The following is a 24,172-nucleotide window of genomic DNA, read 5'->3' as shown; positions in this document are numbered from 1 at the left end:
ATAATCTGCCCTTTTTCAAAGCCTGTTATATCTGTGGATTTTCCAATTACGTCCCGAATTCTTCTTTAGAATAGAATTCCTCTCTGCTCTGCTTATATACTTTCCCTACCATATCGCGCATCCACAACGCCACCCGGTGGCATTCTATCTCTCAGTGGTCAGTGGCAATGTTTTAGCTCATCAGTGTGTGTAAATAGTCTTAGTGAGAAAATTTAGCCCTCTTAAACACACTCATCCCAACTAATTCCGATGTCCTAAGAACAGTAAACGCGATAGAATGTTCAAATGTGTGTGATTTCCTAAGGGACCAAACTGCTGAGGTCATCGGTCCCTAGACTTGCACACTACTTAAACTAACTTAACGCTAAGGACAACACTTACATCCATGCCCGAGGGAGGACTCGAACCTCCGGCGGGAGGGGCCGCACGATTAGTGACATGGCGCCTCTAACCGCGCGGCCACTCCTCGCGGCAAACGTGATAGAATGCTCACAATGTCGTTGGGGAAATTTTATCTTTATTTTCTTTTAGGTGCTAGAAATAATCCACCTCCATTCAGGCCGAGGAATTTCGTAGGATATTGAAGGAACTAAACGAAGGAGACGGTGTGAGTATTTGCAGAGGAGCAAAAACTTTAGGGGGGTGGGGGAGGAGGGGGGGTGGATGAGCATGGAGCAGGAGGTAATCGGTAGCAATTTTCATGAAACTGTTCCTGTATTTGTCAAAACTGATTCAGGTAAACCATGGAAAGTTTATAACTGGTCTGTCGAATAGGAACTGAAACTCGCTTGAGTCGAAAGAGTGCACAGTGCCTTAAACGCTGCGCTGCTCTCGGTGAACCAGTGGAATATTACAGTTGGCATCGAGAAACTTACATCATAAACTTACATCATAAACTAGTGTCCGAAATGTAACCATAAGGAAAAAAGAGGAAGATACAAAGATAAAAGAGTGGGTTCAAAAATGGTTCAAATGGCTCTGAGCACTATGGGACTTAATTTCTGAGGTCATCAGTCCCCTAGAACTTGGAACTACTTAAACCTAACCAACCTAAGGACATCACACACATCCATGCCCGAGGCAGGATTCGAACCTGCGGCCGTAGCGGTCTCGCGGTTCCAGGCCGTAGCGCCTAGAACCGCTCGGCCATCGCGGCCGGCATAAAAGAGTGGAAATTACTGTTTATAAGGAGTAAAACGTTCCGGAAAATCTAAGAAGGGCTGATATGACAATCGGAGTTTTGTAATTTCTTATATTTGTGGTACATTTATTTCAAAACTAAATAGTCTACAAAATTCTCGAGAAACTCAACTTTGAAGTTCTCCGAGCGACCTACAGGTAGGACAATTTTTGACAGGCCGCGTGGTTCTATCGGTAGAACTCGAGATTGCTAATCTCTGAAAGGCTGGTTTTAGTCTCACTTCGATCATTATTTTTTTCGTCCAGTTCAGATACTTACATCATTTAAATAGCTTATGAAAATTGCATCTGGTTTGAGGGAAAACGCGATATTAGAGAGCGCCTCTCTACGGAGAGAGTTAACAATACTTGTTATCTTCGTATGTCTACAAATTGTGCAGTACGCACGTTACTATTTGTTGATGACGGTTGCCAAAATCGAGATCACATGGCGATGACCAAACGCTTACGCTAGTAGGGTTACCTGTGGAGCAGGCCACAGCTGCTTGGAGACAAAACATTTTGGCAAATTCCACAACGGTTGGAAGGGATACGACATCTTTTGCATGGGATGGCTGTGGCTATAGCAGCATTTCAGCGTTCATTGCCGAAGCAGCAGATAGTGTTCTGCAGCGTTATATGTGAAAATCTTCTAACACTACGAAAGAAAAAAAAAAGAAAGATTTTCATGTCGGAAATGGATGACAGAAACTTGTCTGGTCCTTTAGCGGCACAAGATGATGACGTTGAAGACTCCATATGCAATGGAGTTTCAAGATAACGCGTGAGAAATGCCCTTGTATATTGCGAGTAAATCCTCAGACAAAATAATCTCGTCAAACCAACACCATTGGCTCTAGTTTCTCATGAAGCAATGCTACTAGCCAAAGACTTGTTCTATTATACACTAGAAAATCCACACGGAAATATTTTGTGGTAAATGAAGAGTCAATTATGTTTTCAATAAAATGTTAATTAGTTATATGTTGATTATTATAAATTTGTTTGTTTTTATATTTACATAATTTATTATTTAATTGTCGTGATCGCGAAGTTTTTTGGGCAAAAATGTCTGTTTCGGCTATACGATAGGCATCATCAGAACTGCAATAGAAGTAAAGGAAGAAGGAAAAAACCCGTTACTACTAAATATAATAAGAGATTGAAAATAGTGGACAGAAAATATACCATTAACACGCTATACCTCTCATTCCGCTGTACTATAACACGTCATAACAATGTAGAAAGATATGGACACAACTACGATGCATGCTGTAACTGGAAGTTTATAGGATAGAAAGCGAACATAGACCCCGTTGATGCAAGCGTAACGTACAGATAATTACACAATGTAGTTCAAAGAAGGTTCATTTAAAAGCACAGTTCTTTAAAGTATTCTTAGTTGTATGTAAGTAAGCAAAAATTATTTTTTACATTTAACCATCTGAAAAATCTACTTGTCTCCTGGCAGTGAATTCTGTAATCAAATTTTATTTTTGAATATTTGTTAAATTCTGACCAGCTTCAAGCTAGCATCTTTTCACTACTTTGTGTAAATATCTGTACGTTGTGCATGCATCAATGACCTCTAGGATCGGTTTGTATGCCGTATACGTCCTGTTGAAACATGCATGGCAGTTTTTATTCATATTATTTTGACATGTTGCATTGCAGCGCATTGAGAGTTATATCGTGTTTATTTTAACTTTTCTGTCCTCTGTTTTTGTTCTCTTTTTGTATGAAACAGTAATGATTTTTTTTCTTTTACTTCTGTTGTAGATTCTGAAGATGATTATTGTATAGCCGAAACCGGCAATTTTGTCCAAAAAAATTTGCTATCAAGACAGTTAAATAAAAAATTATGTGCATCATATGATCACTCTTCATATTGTCATTTTATATCATACTCTATTCCGTTTTATATTTTAATTGCGTAGTTAAACGAAATGAACGAAAAAGAACGAAAGAATGACCGATACGAGGCTCGAACCAACGATCCAACAGTTGCCACTCGCATGTGCTACAGACAGAGCCACGCATCACTTCAAAAATCCTCCTACCTGTAGTGAAATAAGGTCGATCGGAGAGCTCTGAAGTCGATTTCCTCTACAATTCTCGAGAGTTGCATCGAACAGCTTTCTGGAATTGACATGAGTTCTGAACGTCAAATGCAGGACATTTCACAATATTTTGATGATTTCAAATTTGGATAACACACAAACTAATCGCGATACAAAGGTGAACATTGTACAGAAGGTACAATGGTTATCCAATTTTACCTACGAAATACTACATAGGACAAATGGCGACGGTCCGCTGCTACACAATGCTCGAGGCGTTTCGTGCGGATTTGAACACATCTTTCGTAATTGCTGGAGGAATTCTGGAAATTCCACCGTGAATTCGATATTTTAACTGTTGCGAGCATTCCGGCCGGTCGGAGTGCTCTCTCGCCTTCAAATAACAACGTAGGCAGAAGTGTGGCACGGAGTTCGGAAAGTTTCACGAGGGCTGGTTGACTCGCGAGTCGAATTACTGGCAGTTTCAAGGAAGTTTCTTATCCTGTTCAATATTTTCCACGAGCAGGAATGGGATATCGCGGCTGATTCTTGAGATGCTTACGAAAGGAACGTACATACCGTAGTGAAAACAGCACTCCACCGCGAACGCGCATTATTGCTTCGACCAATACAACATGATTACTGACTTGTATGTGGGATGAAACCTCACACTCTACACTTATAATAGACGACGCCACCATCACTGTATCTTGTTTCTAGTGCGCGTTATTTAAATCTGAAGTCATCAAAACATTATGAAACACCCTGTAGTCTTTTGACGAAGTGAGCAACGTGGATCTACGAAGCGCTGTTTTCGACACACGTTTACAGCTTACAAGGGAACCTCCCCATCGCACCCCCCCTCAGATTTAGTTATAATTTGGCACAGTGGATAGGCCTTGAAAAACTGAACACAGATCAATCGAGACAACAGGAAGAAGTTGTGTGGAACTATGAAAAAAAAAAGCAAAATATACAAACTGAGTAGTTTATGGGCAACATAGGCAACAACACGGATGATGTGAACACAGGAGCGCCGCGGTCCCGTGGTTAGCGTGAGGAGCTGCGGAGCGAGAGGTCCTTGGATCAAGTCTTCCCTCGAGCGAAAAGTTTACTTACTTTCTTTTTGCAAAGTTATGATCTGTCCGTTCGTTCATTGACGTCTCTGTTCACTGTAATAAGTTTAGTGTCTGTGTTTTGCGACCGCACCGCAAAACCGTGCGATTTGTAGACGAAAGGACGTGCCTCTCCAATGGGAACCGAAAATATTTGACCCAGGAAAACACGTCTGATATATTCTATACGACACTGGTGACGGGATGTGCATCACATGACAGGAATATGTTGTCGACCCACCTAACTTGCACACTTGGCTAATAGGTAAAAAGATTCTTCTACCTTGCCCGATTTGGGTTTTCTTGTGGATGTGATAATCACTCCCAAAAAAGTGATGAAAACATAAGAGTGTGTCACATAAACTGCAACAAATGAATGCAACAGTTTCACAGTCGCGCAGTTTTCTCTGTGCTCTGTCAAAACATATGTTTTTAACGTTTTCAAATTTTTCCGTGTGTAGACCGTCAAATCCTGCATATGTCCAAGCAAATCTGAACATGTCCTGGAATTTTGGAGAGCGAAGTTGATTATGTGTGAGTACCTGAACTCTGATAATTGTCTGAAAATAAAAATTTAAACTTTTCACTCGAAGGAAGACTTGAACCAAGGACCTCTCGTTCCGCAGCTGCTCACGCTAACCACGGGACCACGGCGCTCTTGAGCTCACATCCTCCTTGATGTGGCCAATGTTGCCTATGGACTACTCAGTTTGTATATTTTGCTTATTTTTTCATAGTTCCACACAACTTCTTCCTGTTTTCTGGATTGATCTGTGTTCAGTTTTTCCAGGCCTATCCACTGTGCCAACTTGTAACTAAATCTGAGGGGGGTGCGATGGGGAGGTTCCCTTGTTAGAACCCTTGCGCTGAAACAGGTGCGCTCAGGCCGCTGCTGAATGATCCGCGATGTGTCATTTCAAGATTTTTTCGACGGTACGAGGTACAGGAATTCTAATATTCAACTCGGATAACGACGGGCACGATAGGCAGCAAATTTCAGAGATGGATGGCTGAACAGGTTCCACCGACGGAGACTCTGCGAACGTGGGCGTAATCGCAGTTCCCTCATCAGGTTCGGGGCGACGCAGACTTGCCGGTGTCGTTGATTTTGTCCTGAGAACTTACTAATTCTTGCGAATTATTCCGTCAATGCGTCTTGTCGTCGAATAACTGGTCAACAGGGCGGTCTGCCTGCCCGATCTAGCCCGGCCCAAAGTCACCACCATTACAACACCCGAATGTATCTTTACTTGCTAGTAACGACCAGGTATGCTACTATCGAACGTGGCCATGTTTCGTACCGGGTCTACAGGGGCATCTAGTCATAGCTGTCCTCTCAGGCGCCCAAGCAAGGCGAAAACTGTTCTACGTGCTCAGCGTAGACTAATAACGATCACTGCGTACGCGTATTTCACAGCCGTTTTTGCGTGAACGGGACTCGACTTCACGAGGATCCTGTTCATACATCTATATCTGCATGATTGATCTGCAATTCACAATTAAGTGTCTGGAAGAGTGTTCGTCGAACCACCTTCAAGCTATTTCTCTAATGCTCCATTCTGTAACAGCACGCGGGAAAAACGAACACACAAATCTTTCCGTGCGAGCTCTGGTTTCTCTTATTTCACAATGATCATTTTTACACTCTGAGGAGAAGGTTTGGGTCTGAAATTTCATGAAAACATCCCGCCGCAAAAAAAAAAAAAAAAAAAAAAAAAAAAAAAAAAAAAAAAACTTTGTTTTAATGATTGCCAGCAAAAATCGCATATGATATCCGGGATATCTCCCCTATTTCGCGATAATAAATGTTGAAATGTGTGTGAAATCTTATGGGACTTAACTGCTAAGGTCATCAGTCCCTAAGCTTACACACTACTTAACCTAAATTATCCTAAGGACAAACACACACACCCATGCCCGAGGGAGGACTTCCACCTCCGCCGAGACCATCGCGATAATACAAAACGAGCTGCCCTTCTTCGAACTTTTTCGATGTCCTCCGTCAATCCTAGGTGGTACAGATCTCACACCGGACAGTAATATTCTAGAAGAGGGCGGACAAGCGTAGTGTAAACAATCTCTCTTGTAGACCTGTTACATTTTCTAAGTGTTCTGCCACTAAATCGCAGTCTTTGGTTTGCTTTCCCCACAAAGTTATCCGTGAGATCGTTCTAATTTACGTTATTCGTAACTGTAATCCCTAAGAAATTAGTCGAACTCACAGCCCTTAGATTTATGTGATTGATCGTGAAACAGAAATTTAGCGGATTCCTTTTAGTACTCATGTGGATGATTTCACAGTTTTCGTTGTTTAGAGTCGAAATCATTTTGCAATTGGTTTCAATCATCTGATGACTTTACAAGAAGGTAAACGACAGCATTATCTACTAACAATCGAAGAAGGCTGCTCTGATTGTCTCCTAAATCATTCAAGTAGATCAGTAACAGCAGAGGCCGTATAACACTTCCTTGGGGGAACGACAGATATTACTTTTGCTTTACTCGGTGACTTTCTGTGAATTCCTACGAACTGTGAACTTTTAGTACTCTCATGGATGAAGAACTGTTTCAGTGCATTTCAGCAAATCGCTTCAAGGAAACAGCACCTTTTAGTTCCTTTTTAATTTCACGTCTGTGAGGTGTTCATTAAACTGCGTGACTGCATAAAGGCCTTGAAATCACCTTCTCAATAGGATCAGTATAAGGTTAACCCAAAATAATCATTCAACAGCAGGACTGACAACCAGCCTTAACTGCACGGCGATATTCTTAGATATGTGGAAATACATCCTCCTTCGGATAATACCTGAGACATATTATAAAGATAAAATGAAGCCCAACAGGCTCTTCCTCGGAAATTAAATCAGCTTATTATAGATCTCTTGCACCACCTCAAAGAGCGCATGCGACATCGATGAAAATCATGTGTAGCAGCTCGAGATAACCATATTCAATATCGACTGTTCACATATCGTGAACGAGATTTTTCAGTTCTTTTACTGTCTTTATATTTTTATCTTCGATTTCAAAACGTTGGTTATTTTGACAGTATTGAATGCCGAATGTCTGGTGATTAAACCTTACAGCGCTCACTAACCTTCCGATATCATGGTCGAGAACTATGTCCGGAAGCGTAAGTGTGCTTAATTATTGAGTACTAGAATATCTCAGCTGGGGCAAACATTCGCCATTTCCTTGTTGAAGGAACGATCCCAACAGTCACTCGAATGTATGATTTCATGATCTATTCCTGTTATAGTCGACGCCTTGCCTCCATAACCACATTTACGCAAAGTAACTTGTTTCGTGTATGATAAAAGCACACGATTTGTGTGAAAAGCCGGCCGGAGTGGCCGTGCGGTTCTAGGAGCTACAACCTGGAGCCGAGCGACCGCTACGGTCGCAGGTTCGAATCCTGCCTCGGGCATTGATGCGTGTGATGTCCTTAGTTAGGTTTAATTAGTTCTACGTTCTAGGCGACTGATGACCTCAGAAGTTAAGTCGCATAGTGCTCAGAGCCATTTGAACCATTTTTTGTGTGAAAAACGTGAACATTCATTGGGCTGGTGCACCAGTGTGCTAACGGTTGAAGTTGTTTCAACTGATATTGCAGATCGCCTACAGTATTATCATACCTGCCACTGGAAGTGATTCTCTTTGATTTCTAGTCAAAACATTGTTGCATCTACTGTGGAACATTTACTGCGTATCATCGGAACTGAAGGATGTGTTTCATACTTTACAGTACAGATATTTTTAACGACACTGCACACTTCCAGATGTAGAAATAAAGGGAAGCACATATTATAGTAAGAATGATTTTTTTTTAAAGACTGTTAGTTTGTGGCCTTCAACTTCTCTCTATAGCCTTCTTCGTTTACCAAAATGACATGCATCGACATCCGTTCTCATGGTATAAAAAAGTTAGCTATCCGAAAGCAACGGCAAAAGATCCTTTCCCACTTTCGCCTAATCGGTTACTGTACGCCATCTGATCAAAAGTATGCGGACACGTATTAGTTGACACTAATATGGGGTATGTCCGCCCTTCGCCCATATGACGGCTTCAAATCTGCTGGAAACATTTGCAATGATGTGTCTGAATGTCTGTGTAGTATTGGCAGCCCATTCTTCCTCAAGAGCTCAGAGAAGTTAATGATGTTGGACGCTGGGGGTCTGGAGCGAAGTCGACGTTCTAACTCAGCCCAGAGGTGTTCCACTGGGTTCGAGTCGGGACTCTGGACAGAACAATCCATTTCAGGAACGTTAATGATCACATATCATTGCCTCACAGGTTCTGCCTTATTACAGGATGCATTTTTTTGGTGGTACAAACCATCACAGTCTCCGAAGTGTTCTTCTACTGTACGCAGAACACAATGCCGTAACATATTTTCATATACTTCTGCATTCAGTATTTTCTTAAGTGCAATAAGGAGAACATACGTAACCACGGGAAAACATTACCGTACCGTAACAGCACATCCTCCGTAATTCACTGTTGGCGCTACCCATGATAGCAGGTAACGTTCTCCAGGCACTCGTCAGATCCAAACACTTCCATTGGAGTGCCACAGGGTTCAGCGTGATTGATCACTCCAAATCACTTGTTTCCAATCATCGACTGGTCAGCGGCGTCGCACTTCTCGCCAACTCAAGCGTCGCTTGACTACAGAATTGTGTGGCTTATGAGGAGCTGCCCGACCAGTCTACCCCATTCTTTTTAATTCACTACACACAGTAATTGCGCTTTATGGGCTACTGGTAGCACTTTGGTACTCGCGATTGATTCCTTCCTCTGATTTTATGAAATTTTTAACGACCATCTTCCGCACTGCTCGATGGTCCCTGTCCATTAGTACATGAGGTCGACGTGGCCTTTGTTTAGCTGTGACTATTCCTTCGCGTTTCCACTTCACAGTCACATAACCAACAGTCGACTTGGGCATATTTAGAAGGGTTGATATGTCTAATGGATCTGTTACTCAGGTGATATCCAGTGACTAGTCCACGTTGAATTCACTGAGCTCTCCTGAACAACCCCATTCTACTGTTACTCTTTATCTACTGACAACAAATTACTCCTCGTCCCTCTCAAACTGGTTGATCCGAATCTTGTGACACAGAGTGGTCAATTTCACATTACCTAGGGCTGGCTCAATTGGTTAAAATGGCTCTGAGCACTATGGGACTTAACATCTGAGGTCATCAGTCCCTTAGATTTAGAACTACTTAAACCTAACTAACCTAAGGACATCACACACACCCGTGCCCGAGGCAGGATTCGAACCTGCGACCGTAGCGGTCGCTCGGCTCCAGACTGCAGCGCCTAGAACCGCACGGCCACTCCGGCCGGCAAACATGAAATTAATTCATCATAAATACGAGGGTTGGAACTTTAATAGTGGCAACTATTTATTTGTAGCTCGTACAAAACAGATACGTCTTTCAAAGTCTTACTGACCTTCAAAGTAGTCACCAGCATTGTGTATAACCCGTTGCCAGGGATGTGGAAGTCGTAGGATACTCTTAGCAGTACCAGTTGTGTTGACAGTTCGAGCGGCGCGGTCTATTGCCTGACGAATTTGTAGCAGTTCTGAAGCGAATGCCGTGAAGTGTTTCCTTCAGTTTAGAAATCGAGTTGAACTTGCGAGGGCTTAAGTCAGGGGAGTGCAGTAGGTGGTATAGCACTTAGCAGCCCCATCAGTCAAACAAATCAGTAGTAGCTTACACTGTACGTGCTTGAGCATTGTCCTGCAAAATGGTGGTCCGGTCCTGAAGACAGTGTCATCACTTCTGTCTCTAAGCTGGTTGTAGGTTGTGTTCCAAAAATGAACAGCATAGAGACAGAAGTGATGTCACTTTCTTCAGGACCGGACCACCATTTTGCAGGACAATGCTCAAGCACGTACAGTGCAAGATGTTACTGATTTGTTTGACTGATGGGGCTGCTAAGTGCTATACCACTTACTGCACTCCCCTGACTTAAGCCCTGGCAATTTCATCTCGATTTCTAAACTGAAGGAAACACTTCACGGCATTCGCTTCAGAACTGCTACAAATTCGTCGGGCAATAGACAGCGCCGCTCGAACTGTCAACACAACTGGTATTGCTGAGAGTATCCTATGACTGCCACATCGCTGGCAACGGGTTATACACAATGCTGGTGACTACTCGGAAGGTCAGTAAAACCTTGAAACACGTATCTGTTTTGTACGAGCTGTAAATAAATAGCTGCCACTATTTAAGTTCCAATCCTCGTATATACAAGGTTCAAAATGTCGTAATGGTATTCTTGCGTATACAGACAGTCAAGATAAATTTCCCCTTTCTTACACACTGTTTACTTAAAGGATTACACAATAGAGACAATAAAGTAGAAAAAAAATGCTGACTAACTGAACACTACGTTACTGCACTGCATTTATTAACCTTCAGAGTTAGTTCTCTGTTAGCTATACCAAGTTGCTCGAAAACACACAGGTTATGCAAGACATAGTTCTGCCATCTGATACGACTACCGTTTCCGCTACTCGTGACCCAAAAAGTACGGAGAACATTAAGAAGGAAAACAAATTCGTCAGATTTCATTTCACCACTCCGACAGTAGCACTTACACAGCACAAAAAATGCATACTATGACTATTGCGTAAGCAGTTAGGATGAATGTGTGTAAATTTTGTTCCCCTGGTATCAGTATAAAGAAAGAAAAATGGTGAACTCGTTAAGAGGCGAAAATGAGGTACCTGACAATCTGTGTTCTATGTTGGCATCCGTACTATGTAATTTAACGACTGCCCGGTCTGTAATTTGCACCAATTTCGTTGGCCTTTAACGCACGGCGAACGCTGACGTTCGAAAGCAAAATGGAATGAAAGAAACGATATTTTAGCGCGCTCTAATTTTGTCCTGCATGAAGTTCCTAGCATACATATGATCGTATCTACACTTGTAAGAGATTATCAATGTAAGAACCATAACATCCTGTTCGCAATTCGGACAACGACGTTCACTAAGTGGTACTTTGTTGGTATAGGTAATAAGTTGTTGGTATGTTGCTTGTTGCATTGAATCGTCACAGATTTTGTCTCTCTCACTGCTCCTTTATTCCAGGCACATACTGGTTGTTATAAAATAGCGGTGATTTCATCCGTAACTTGTGACATTAAAGGGATGAAGAAACCTTTATTCCGACACTAACGCTGATCGTTGTTTCTTTTAGAAAACGTGTTAAATTTTTTCTGGTACCGACTAAAGGGTGGAGACAAATGCAAAATACACACTTAATTCTCGTCCTTGATGACAACAGAAGCGCAGACACAAAACAACAAAAATACCCAGAAAAATATTTTATGCACCTTAATATAGGCAACCCAACTTACATCACCACATGGGTGCATGTGGTGTAAGTTGGGTTGTTATCTTAAGGTGCATGAACTATTTTTATCACCTGGGTGCAGGTTATGTAAGTTGGGTTGCCTATGTTAAGGTGCATGAAATATTTTCTGGGTCAGTTATATTTTACCCACCCTGTAATGTGTGTTCTTATTTACTAGGGATAAAAATTTCATTTTGTTTTATTTTGGAAGTTTTTTGTTTATATGTATCTTCGAATCGATTTTAACCAATAGAAAGTTAATGCCAGAGCTCATTTCTGTTATAAATGTGGGGTACACAAAATGGCTCTGAGCACTATGCGACTTAACTTCTGAGGTCATCAGTCGCCTAGAACTCAGAACTACTTAAACCTAACTAACCTAAGGACATCACACACATCCATGCCCGAGGCAGGATTCGAACCTGCGACCGTAGCGGTCGCGCGGTTCCAGACTGAATCGCCTAGAACCGCTCGGCCACACCGACCGGCGTAGGGTACACACTTAATGCAGAAACGTACTTGGAATAATTATATTTCAGCTTTATTCTATTGTGTTCTCTTACGATCATGACAACGTTGCTACCCTGTTTTCAAATTGTAATCTCTGGTTGTTCTACATCAGCAAAAATTTGTGATAACTGCAATTTTCCGTGAAATGTTTTATTCCTTCCTCATTACAGCATTTTGCAGTTATCGGATAACTATCTTTACTATGACGATTTCATTGCATATGCGCTCCCATAATTAATGGTGTGACAGAATGGGTGTAGTATCTACGAAAATTGTTTGGTGCTTTAGAGCTGCTTGTTCACTCATTTCTATTTCAAAACATACTTTATGTCGTTGCTTAAATAAAGGGGATATATTGGAGAATCTACATCTACATCTACATCCATACTCCGCAAGCCACCTGACGGTGTGTGGCGGAGGGTACCCTGAGTACCTCTATCGGTTCTCCCTTCTATTCCAGTCTCGTATTGTTCGTGGAAAGAAGGATTGTCTGTATGCTTCTGTGTGGGCTCTAATCTCTCTGATTTTATCCTCATGGTCCCTTCGCGAGATATACGTAGGAGGAAGCAATATACTGCTGGACTCGTCGGTGAAGGTATGTTCTCGAAACTTTAACAAAAGCCCGTACCGAGCTACTGAGCGTCTCTCCTGCAGAGTCTTCCACTGGAGTTTATCTATCATCTCCGTAACGCTTTCGCGATTACTAAATGATCCTGTAACGAAGCGCGCTGCTCTCCATTGGATCTTCTCTATCTCTTCTATCAACCCTATCTGGTACGGATGCCACACCGCTGAGCAGTATTCAAGCAGTGGGCGAACAAGCGTACTGTAACCTACTTCCTTTGTTTTCGGATTGCATTTCCTTAGGATTCTTCCAATGAATCTCAGTCTGGCATCTGCTTTACTGACGATAAACTTTATATGATCATTCCATTTTAAATCACTCCTAATGCGTACTCCCAGATAATTTATGGAATTAACTGCTTCCAGTTGCTGACCTGCTATTTTGTAGCTAAATGATAAGGGATCTATCTTTCTATGTATTCACAGCACATTACACTTGTCTACATTGAGATTCAATTGCCATTGATTATAAAATTTCGTTGTATTTCGATGAAACTTGTTGTTGGATCTAAGAAAATCTGTAGAATGTTACGTACTGTATCAGCGTGGATGACATTTCTGAAATTGTATCATACGTAGTACTAAATTGGGTTAATGTCCACAGTAAGGTTAAAAGTTAAGACGCTGGACTTGTGTTTGGGGCCGGCCGGAGTGGTCGAGCGGTTCTAGGCGCTACAATCTGGAACCGCGCGACCGCTACGGTAGCAGGTTCGAATCCTGCCTCGGCCTCGGATGTGTGTGATGTCCTTAGGTTAGTTAGGTTTAAGTAGTTCTACGTTCTAGGGGCTGATGACCTCAGAAGTTAAGTCCCATAGTGCTCAGAGCCACTTGAAACATTTTTGTGTTCGGGGGTTGGAATCTCTGTTCGGCCATCCAGTTTTAACTTCTCCATAAGACAAACGCCTGGATATTTCTTTTGAAAATAACGCGACTGATTTCCTTCCCCATCATTGCCATACCTGAGCATTTTCTCCGTCTCTAGGGACGTTATCATTGTAGGCATGTTAAACCCTAATACTTTTTCCTTTGTGACATCTTTTAGAGACTTCGGTTTTGGTCATTTTTCGATTTTATTAAAATTAATGGTGTTGTAGATGCATTATGAGTGGATGTGAGAAGTTTAGAGTGCGACATAGCAAACAGATAGAACTTTCGCTCATATTACCATGAAGTGTCTCTTGACTTGTGTTTATATTATACACAACCGCTAATTATACACCGATGAGTCAAAACGATTATGACAAGCTAACATGTTGATCCACCTTTAGAAAACAAACAGCAACGATAGTGTGTTGTACGAATTCATAAAGTCCTGGGATGGTTTCCGGAGGCAAGTGGCACCAAATATCTAAAGACAGGTCACACAATTTCTGAAAATTACGGGTCGCTTGTTTGTGCACGCCGAGTTGGCGCCCGACAGCGTCCAGAATTGTTCTATCACATTTAGATCAGGCAAGTTTGGTGGCGTAGACATAAAGGTGAGTTGCTCTTCAAACCACTGTAGCACGAGACAGTTACACAGGGTATTTATAAATTGGGGTCCATAAATGTGTGGATGTGTTCATGACACTAAAACATTACAAAAATCTGTATGAACATCGGTAAGCAAATCCTTCGTTAGGGGCTTACATGGGTTTGTTGCTAATGTCGTATTTGATAAATTTAACGACCTATATTTTCAAAAATTGCTCATAGTGACCTCCTCCTGCTTCGAAGCAAGGCACGAATGTACGTCCCATGCTCTACCGTACTCTGTTGAAAATTCCAGGAGTAGGTCAAATTTGGCCAGTCCGTTTACGATATGCTGCCTCAAAACATCCACGTTAGGTACAGAGGGTGAATACGCCAAAGATTTTAAATGTCGCCAGAGGTAAAAACGCACTTGATTCAAATCTGGTTATCGGTGAAGCCAAGCAATAGAGCCCTCTCGATCAATCCATAGATTTTCAAACTGGGTATCGAGATACTGGCGAGCTTTTAGAATTAAGTGAGATGTAGTACCACTGTGCACAAACGACATCCTTTGGATGACCTCTAGAGGTACAGTATTAAGTAAATGAAGCACCTCATTTCTGAGAAATCATATGTATATTTGTCCAGTAAGACATTGTGGGAAGGAATATGAACAAATAAGATGACCATGAATGATTCTGTCCCACACGTTGATGTTGAACTAAAGATCCTCAGACATACTAAAAACAAATGCCAAGATCATCTATAAAGAAGAATGCAGTACACATTTGAGGTGTGTCGCATGATCATTCATTTCACAACTCGTTTATAAAGGATTTTTGGACCACGTTCATTAGAAATATTTGTGACTACTTGGTGTCACAAACACATCCACACATTTATGGACACCAATTTATAAACACACTGTATTTAACTAACGAGGTGCCCCAGTTGTTAGCGCACTGGACTCGCTTTTGGGAGGCTGACAGTTCAAATCTTTGTCCGGCCATTTAGATTTAAGCTTTCTGTGGTTTCCCTAAACCACTTAAGATAAATTCCGAGATGGTTCCTCTGTAAGGGCACAGCCAATTTGCTACCTGATCCTTCCCAAATCCGAGAGTATGCTTTGTCTCTAACGACCTCATTGTTGATGGGATTTTAAACTCTAACCTTCCTTCCTATTTTTACGGACAGTTACCCTGCTGGAAGATGTCATCGCCATCGAGGAAGACATCAAGCGTGAACAAATGAAGACGGTCCACAATAATGTTCACAGTGTCCACAGCTGTTATGATGCCTTCTACTACTATCATAAATCTCATAGAAGCCCAGGTGAACGTCCCCAACGGCACTGTTCATCCGACCAGGCCACACGCTTCCAATGATCCATATTCCATTCTGCTGTGTCAAGGCCTTGCGCCTACTCAGCCAGCAACCAATAATACAGATGCGTTACTGGGGCATGGACATTACAGACAACAGACACCTAGCCACCTGATGGCAACCCAAGCATCATTGGAGGTCACTGGCCCCGGGGACCCTCTCTCTTCTGCGGGTCACGTGACTGAAAGTAGTACATGCAGTATCCTGGCGCCGGGGAGTATTTAGACTGGCGCCCAGGCTATGCGCGGCAAGTTCACTCCGAGAGTTACCTGGACAAGGCCCCTTGCGAAAGCATTCCCACAATCAGGATCTCACTCTAGACCGACTAGTAGGGCAACGACGACATCCACATCGACCTTCGCATCCAGCAGCTGCCAGATACGGACCTATACCAGTCGAGACTTCTATACCGAAGAAACATATCCTCCAACGCCGTAGACAGCAACTGGATTTTATAATATTTGTCTTTATTTTCATTGGAAATGAGTTAGACCTGAACGTTTGTGTGTCCCATTGGGACTCTGATTGTGGTAAACTTAATGTACAGACGCTGGATTTTGGAACATTCAATTTATGGTTACATTTTGAGACCTTCAGCCTTCAAATGTTACTGTTGTTGTTTCAGTATTCAAGGAGTGACTGGCATGAGATTTTCACTCTGCAGTGTAGTGTGCGCTGATATGAAACTTCATGACAGATTAAAACTGTGTGCCGGACCCAGACTCGAACTCTGGATCTTTGCCTTTCGCGGGAATGTGCTCTGGCAACTGAGCTACCCAAGTACGACTTACGACTCGCCTTACAGCCAGGAAGTTTCATATCAGCGCACACTCCGCTGCAGAGTGAAAATCTCATTCTGGAAACATCCGCACCCGGGCTGTGCAACAGCAATGTCTTCGCAATAACCTATCTTCCAGGAGTGCTTGTTCTGCGAGTTTCGCGGGTGTGGGCTTCTGTGAAGTTTGGAACGTAGGAGACGAGGTACTGACGGAAGTGAAGCTGTGAGGGCGAGTAATGAGTCGTGCTTGGGTAGCTCAGTTGGCAGAGCACTTGCTCGCGAAGGGCAAAGATCCTGAGTTCGAGTTTCGGCCCGACACACAGTTTTAATCTGCCGGGAAGTTTCAAGAAATGACTGTTTTTCAATTATTATGTTCCAAACTAAGTCTCATTGGAGAAGATAGTTTGTATGTGTTTTTTCCGGCGCTGCCTTTGGCTGACACATCACGACTTTGATCATTCCGTGCCCATGGCAGTTGTAATCGACGATGTCACTGAGTCCACATGGGAAAACAGAGACTTCGTCTGCTGCAGAGCACCACGTTCAACAGGGAGTACAGAACAGTGTGCTCTGGAACACTTGTGCCTGCACCAGCACTGTACTCTGACGTCAGATCTACTGCAGGTCTCCACGTATTCTGCTTTACAGAGAGGGAAAACCTCCGACCTAGTGTTCCGTGATGAGGCGCGGATGTCCAATAGCTTGTTCCTACTCGTGGCTTCATCGTCCTTCGACCACATTCCGTAGGTTTTTACAAGATTAACACGCGAACAGCTGGCCAGCTTCGACATTTCCGAGATGCTCGTTCCCAGGCTGGATTTGCCCTTTATCTACGATAGTGATGGAAGCTGAAGAAATTACGAGTACTTAAATTTTGTGAGACGGCTGGGACGCGAACCCAGTCTTCTTGCCCTTTGTGAAAGACGTTTATACCAGTGGATTTCCCCATTTGTGGTCAGAATCATTGCTAGAATGATTAAACGTTCGTCTCTGCATCGCTTATACACTCCTGGAAATTGAAATAAGAACACCGTGAATTCATTGTCCCAGGAAGGGGAAACTTTATTGACACATTCCTGGGGTCAGATACATCACATGATCACACTGACAGAACCACAGGCACATAGACACAGGCAACAGAGCATGCACAATGTCGGCACTAGTACAGTGTATATCCACCTTTCGCAGCAATGCAGGCTGCTATTCTCCCATGGAGACGATCGTAGAGATGCTGGATGTAGTCCTGTGGAACGGCTTACCATGCCATTTCCACCTGGCGCCTCAGTTGGACCAGCGTTCGTGCTGGACGTGCAGACCGCGTGAGACGACGCTTCATCCAGTCCCAAACATGCTCAATGGGTGACAGATCCGGAGATCTTGCTGGCCAGGGTAGTTGACTTACACCTTCTAGAGCACGTTGGGTGGCACGGGATACATGCGGACGTGCATTGTCCTGTTGGAACAGCAAGTTCCCTTGCCGGTCTAGGAATGGTAGAACGATGGGTTCGATGACGGTTTGGATGTACCGTGCACTATTCAGTGTCCCCTCGACGATCACCAGTGGTGTACGGCCAGTGTAGGAGATCGCTCCCCACACCATGATGCCGGGTGTTGGCCCTGTGTGCCTCGGTCGTATGCAGTCCTGATTCTGGCGCTCACCTGCACGGCGCCAAACACGCATACGACCATCATTGGCACCAAGGCAGAAGCGACTCTCATCGCTGAAGACGACACGTCTCCATTCGTCCCTCCATTCACGCCTGTCGCGACACCACTGGAGGCGGGCTGCACGATGTTGGGGCGTGAGCGGAAGACGGCCTAACGGTGTGCGGGAGCGTAGCCCAGCTTCATGGAGACGGTTGCGAATGGTCCTCGCCGATACCCCGGGAGCAACAGTGTCCCTAATTTGCTGGGAAGTGGCGGTGCGGTCCCCTACGGCACTGCGTAGGATCCTACGGTCTTGGCGTGCATCCGTGCGTCGCTGCGGTCCGGTACCAGGTCGACGGGCACGTGCACCTTCCGCCGACCACTGGCGACAACATCGATGTACTGTGGAGACCTCACGCCCCACGTGTTGAGCAATTCGGCGGTACGTCCACCCGGCCTCCCGCATGCCTACTATACGCCCTCGCTCAAAGTCCGTCAACTGCACATACGGTTCACGTCCACGCTGTCGCGGCATGCTACCAATGTTAAAGACTGCGATGGAGCTCCGTATGCCACGGCAAACTGGCTGACACTGACGGCGGCGGTGCACAAATGCTGCGCAGCTAGCGCCATTCGACGGCCAACACCGCGGTTCCTGGTGTGTCCGCTGTGCCGTGCGTGTGATCATTGCTTGTACAGCCCTCTCGCAGTGTCCGGAGCAAGTATGGTGGGTCTGACACACCGGTGTCAATGTGTTCTTTTTTCCATTTCCAGGAGTGTATATTTCACTTACTGCGTCACGTGATGGGCAGTGGTTGTAATGTTTTGGGTCAAACATACAAGTAACGGGCTTGTGGAGTCGAGTACCTGGCAAAGGGGCATTGTACACGCAAAGCTACATGTCTTCATTTGTCCAAACAACACAGAAGCTGGATAGTAACTGGCTGGAGGCCTGTAGTGTTGTCAGAGGAGCCGCAATTTTGCCTCTATTCAAATGATGTAAGGCGTCGAGAGCAACGATGTTGCAATGAGACGTTTAACACGCAGTGTGTGGTGGGTGCAATTCAGACCACTGTTGGTTCTAAGATGGTTTGGTGGTGTTTTCATGATGTGAGTCTACTGATTCAGCCTACCGCGAGTATGGAACAAGATGAGTATTTCAATATTCACGCGGACCAAGTGTTGCCCTGTATTCTACATCCTGATGATGGGATCTTCTCTCTTCCATGATGTCCACAGCTCTCTTCATAGGGCTACACACATACGTTCCTGGTTTGAGGAACACCTGGATACTACATCGCAACAACCTGACTGTCTGCTAAAGCACCCGGTCTTAAACCGATAGAAAATTCTGCGACTATTTGGAACAGCGGATGAAACTCAGCATTAAGTGTCGCCACAATATGGTAGCTCCGCAGGATCTAATCACCATCGAGTGTGTTCAGCTGCTTACTGAAAAACCTTGTGGACTCTCTCCTTAGTCGAACTGAACGCCATTGTCAATGTTAGAGACGGTGTTACACGTTATTAGCATAATGTATGCTGGGGGACGACAATTTTTTGTCAGATGTACTCATTTAGGGTGACGCAGTCATGCAGATACGAAAAGACCTCCGCAATATATGCTGATCTAGTCTTCGGACTGATGACTGTAATAATAACAACAACATTCGTAAATTAATCTGACAAGGAAACTCTACCAACTCAACGTAATATTTTAACGAAAAAAAGCACATTTTCAAGATGTCAGCCCCAATATTCGATCCAGCGCAGAAATTTGGCCCATGATTGTGACAGTACGCATTTGACCTTCTGAATTAACAGCATTTAAACTTCTCACACTTCGGTTGTTTGTCACTCGCTCCGTCTCACTACAGCCGCTGGTTGCCCGAGTGCGAAGTACTGTACTGCGGAATAACAACCAGAGGCCTCCAGTTCTCAGGATGTTGACGGCAAGGGAAGAGGTATATGTGGTCGCTTCTGGCGAACGTAATTTAAAATATTGTCCGAGAACACATTATTTAACACGAAGAGAGCACATTTTCCTTGGTTCGTGATTTTTTGCGAATCGTCCGCTAGAACGCCATTCATTTGCCTTGCACGTATCCAACTCTTCGCATCCGCGAATTCTTTGTATCATTTCTATCAAGTTTTCAAAATTTTTCAAGTCGTCTTCTTGAAGAACATCACACAGTTTTCTCCAGCACTTTTCTAGAGTATTTGCTTTCACATTATTCCAAGCTTGCGGAAACAAGTAAATTTCATATTTACTACTCTCACCTGTCCAGTCATGTTTTTTGTTTTGCTTTTCGCTATCTTGCAGGACGGTTCTCAAATATAGCCCACAGCTGTGCCGTTTAAATGTTGCTGCTACGCTTCATTTAGTGGCTGAATTGGACAGGTAACATTAGGAGGAAAGAAACATACCACAATCGATACTACGTATTGTCAATTAATAAGTTAGATTTTTTTAGGGAGATCTGTTTTAAGAAAAAAACTTTACATCTTTCGGGGCAACTGATCACTAAATACTCAGCGAAGAGATCACAACACATCCAAGAAGTTTTTGGGCTCTATATAAACCTGGTAGTGTATTTCGGAAACACCCGTCAAAGTTCTAGGCTTTTCAACTTCCTGATACTTACTGGGAGCAGCCTGTGTGTGCCAGAAAAGGCTGATGCCAAATGAACTGTTTCCCACCCTTTTTTGATTTTTCGTTCAGCGGCAGACAGAAATACATACTCCGTAATTAGCCGCAACAATTTTGAATAACCTTCCTTTTTTAACTTCTTTCACAGACGCTAATTTACCAGCGAAAGTATCCGCAAGACACTTCCGCTCAGTTGCCATTGCACAGAAAATACACAGGCAACGGAAGTAGAACGCGCTACTGTTGGCAGTGTAGATGTATTTAAACTGGTGAGTCGGTGGCTGGGGAAGCATCTCAGGGTTGGGTGCCGATCTCTCCCCACTAGCTATAGTTCAGAACACTCTGTTCTCGAAATGTTCCCGTGCAGTAAAATATTTATTTGGGTTTTACGGTTCTTGCCTTTCGGATAGCCCGCTTTTCGATTAACCCGAGTTCGGTTAATCGAGGCTTTACATACTGACGGGAGAAAAGCAACACCAAAATATAATTAATGAAGAGTAATGGAATTTCGGGAATTCATTTGTCTAGGTAACATAATTAACTCATTAACATTCAAAGATCAAAGATCAATTACAGGCGAGAAAAGCCATTCCAAACATGAAATGCTGGTACATTAATAACTCGTGTAACCGCAAGAATTTTGAATTCAAGCCTACAAACGTGCATGCATTGTGTTGCAGAGGTGCCGGACGTCAGTTTGTGGGATGGAGTTCCATGTCTGTTACACTTAGTCGGTCGATACAGGGACGATTAATATTGGTTATGGATGACTCCAGAGTGGATTGGTCGTCGAAGCACCATATCATAGCCCGCACGTTCACCGGATCTGACGTCCCGTGATTTCTTTCTGTGGGGAAAGTTGAAGGATATTTGCTATCGTGATCCACCGACAACGCCAGACAACATGCGTCAGCACATTGTCACTGCATATGCGAACATGCTGTTGAGAGGAATGTCGTTCCACGTATTGCCATATAAATTGAGGTTGACGGGCATCATTTTGAGCATTTGTTGCATTAATGTGGTATTTACAGGTAATCACGCTGTAACAGCATGCGCTCTCAGGAATGATAAGTTCACAAAGGTACAATTATCACATTGGAACAACCGAAATAAAATGTTCAAACGTACCTACGTTCTGTATTTTAATTTAAAAAACCTACCTGTTACCAACTGTTCGTCTAAAATTGTGAGCCATATGTCTGTGAGTATTACAGCACCATCTATCACAAAGCGAAAAAAGTGGCCCAACTAAAACCTTATTTCTTTACGTACTACACGAATATGTAATAAAAATGGGGGTTCTTATTTAAAAAAAAACGCAGTTGATATCCGTTTGACCTATGGCAACGCCATCTAGCGAGCCAACCATAGCGCCATCTGGTTTCCCCCTTCAAGCTAGACAAGTTTCGTTCTTTGTAGTTTTTTCGTTTAACGCTTATTTCATGAGATATTTGGCCCGGTCACGATCAATGGACCACTCTGTATATGCCTGAAAATCAAAATGAATAAACGTAAGCAACTGAAGGGTTATATGGAACTGGAGTTAATGACTTTCGATTTGAAAAATATCGCTTCGCTACGTCTTCAAAGACATATTCATTCATTTAGTTAATTTACTCTGCATTTATGAATCATAACTTAAAATTGTTCTAAGGAAAGAGGTGAGAAACCGCAAAGTTCGATATAATGAACAAAGCTCTATCGCTCGATTGTTCATCGACATTATGAATACGAACCTCTTACTCACTCAATGGCCGCAGCTTGTGGTGCAGTGGATGCCGGCACGGTAGCTCAGCGTGTTCGGTCAGAGGGTTCGCTACCCTCTGTAACAAAAAAACTGAGTGAATCGATCAACGAAGAACCTAAACGGGTGTCATCGAACGTCCGCCCCGAACAAATTCGACGAACAATGTAAAATAAAATGAGATAAAAAGAAAAATTTGGGTTGTGTTGCTGCATCTGGATCACGGGGTCCCGGGTTCGATTCCCGGCTGGGTTGGAGATTTTCTTTGCCTGGGGACTGGGTGTTTGTGTTATCCTGATCATCTCATCGCCATCATCATTCGTGACAGTGGCTAGATTGGACTGAGCAAAACATTGGACTAAAAATTGGGGCTTTGTACGGGCACTGATGACCGCGCAATTGAGCGCCCAACAAACCAAACATCATCATTATCATCACCACTTTTTTTAAAATTTCGTCGTATGGCTGGGGACCCCCCCACCCTCTCCTTCCCCGTCGGGCAGGCCGATCGCAGGGTGCCGGTTTTTCAATTTGACGCCACGTCGGCGACCTGCAGTCGATGAGGATGATAGGATGATGATGAGGACAGCACAACACCCAGTCCTTGAGTGGAGAAAATTCCCCGGCCCAGCCAGGAATCGAACCCGGGCCCAGAGGATTGATAATCCGTCCACGCTGACCATTCAGCTACCGGGGGCGGACATCATCACTCACTCACTCCATTGTACAGTATTTCACGCTCGGGCATTATGTGTCCGAAGTGGGGCAGAACAAGTCGGAGCGTGCAATGCTCAAAAGCGGTAAATTCAGACGATCATAGCTGCGTACTTTGAGAATTATGGCCCAAATTTTCCCGCAGGATCTATTTCTGGGGTTGATATCGCGCATGTGCGCTATTTCCTCGAGCTGGTGATGTTCCATTTTGAGCTGGGTGGATAATGTGGCTCTGTTACCTATGACAGTTCCGTAGCTGAGGAAGAGCTGGTGGAACTGCGAGGCGAAGGAGGTGAAGAGGCAGCCGAGCGCGGTGACGAGCCCGCCCAGCACGGCGGTGAGGCGCGTCGACTTGCGCCGGCACAGCGCCACCGTCACCGGCGACATCAGCAGCGCCACGCCCGTCGACAGCGCGCCCAGCCACCCTGCAACAGCAGCCGCAGCCTCAGCCTGTTGACTCTGTGTCTCCACACTAAGACAGCTTTTGAAATGTTTACAAAATTTCTTAGTCACACGTATTAACGACAGTCAGAAAGTTTAAATTATTACTTCACGTTTGAATGGTGGTTTCGTTCCGTTTATTTCAACGAAAACACGAGTTGTACGTCCTACCAGTTACAGCATTACTCCACATCAGAGATTTCCCATCTCTCCTATCTCTCCAGTGCATCCCTTTCTCTCTTGATACCGCGGCCTGCTCACCCACCAAACACATCGTCCTTTTCCGTCTTTCCCAATATCCGCCGTACCACCTATTCTCCTTTTATAGAGACCACGAACTACTTATAAATTTACACCCACAGCTAGTGACGTGGGCCGGGCAAATTCCCAGTGGACAGGAGATTTATGAATGGGAATTTGCCCGAGAATTTACCCGGGTATTTGTCTAAAGCAGTTTTAAATGCCCAAATTCTGGGAATTTACAAAAAAAAGT

At 43.8% G+C, this 24,172-nt stretch overlaps 1 protein-coding gene across 1 annotated transcript in view; it reads right to left on the bottom strand.

The window, feature by feature from the left end:
* LOC126249402 (monocarboxylate transporter 2-like) overlaps positions 1-23,953 on the bottom strand; it is a 141,714-nt gene extending 117,761 nt beyond the window's left edge. The window contains exons 1-2 of the mRNA XM_049951055.1: positions 23,851-23,953; positions 23,478-23,663 (exon numbers count right to left, since the gene is read on the bottom strand). Of these exons, the coding sequence (XP_049807012.1) occupies positions 23,478-23,663; positions 23,851-23,953 (289 nt within the window). The remainder of the gene's footprint in view (positions 1-23,477; positions 23,664-23,850) is intronic.
* Positions 23,954-24,172: the final 219 nt, after the last annotated feature.

The sequence above is a fragment of the Schistocerca nitens genome, chromosome 3, assembly GCF_023898315.1.
Source record: "Schistocerca nitens isolate TAMUIC-IGC-003100 chromosome 3, iqSchNite1.1, whole genome shotgun sequence".
NCBI lineage: Eukaryota > Metazoa > Arthropoda > Insecta > Orthoptera > Acrididae > Schistocerca > Schistocerca nitens.
The sequence above is the reverse complement of the archived record's forward strand: the minus strand, read 5'-3'. Positions and strand labels throughout refer to the sequence as shown.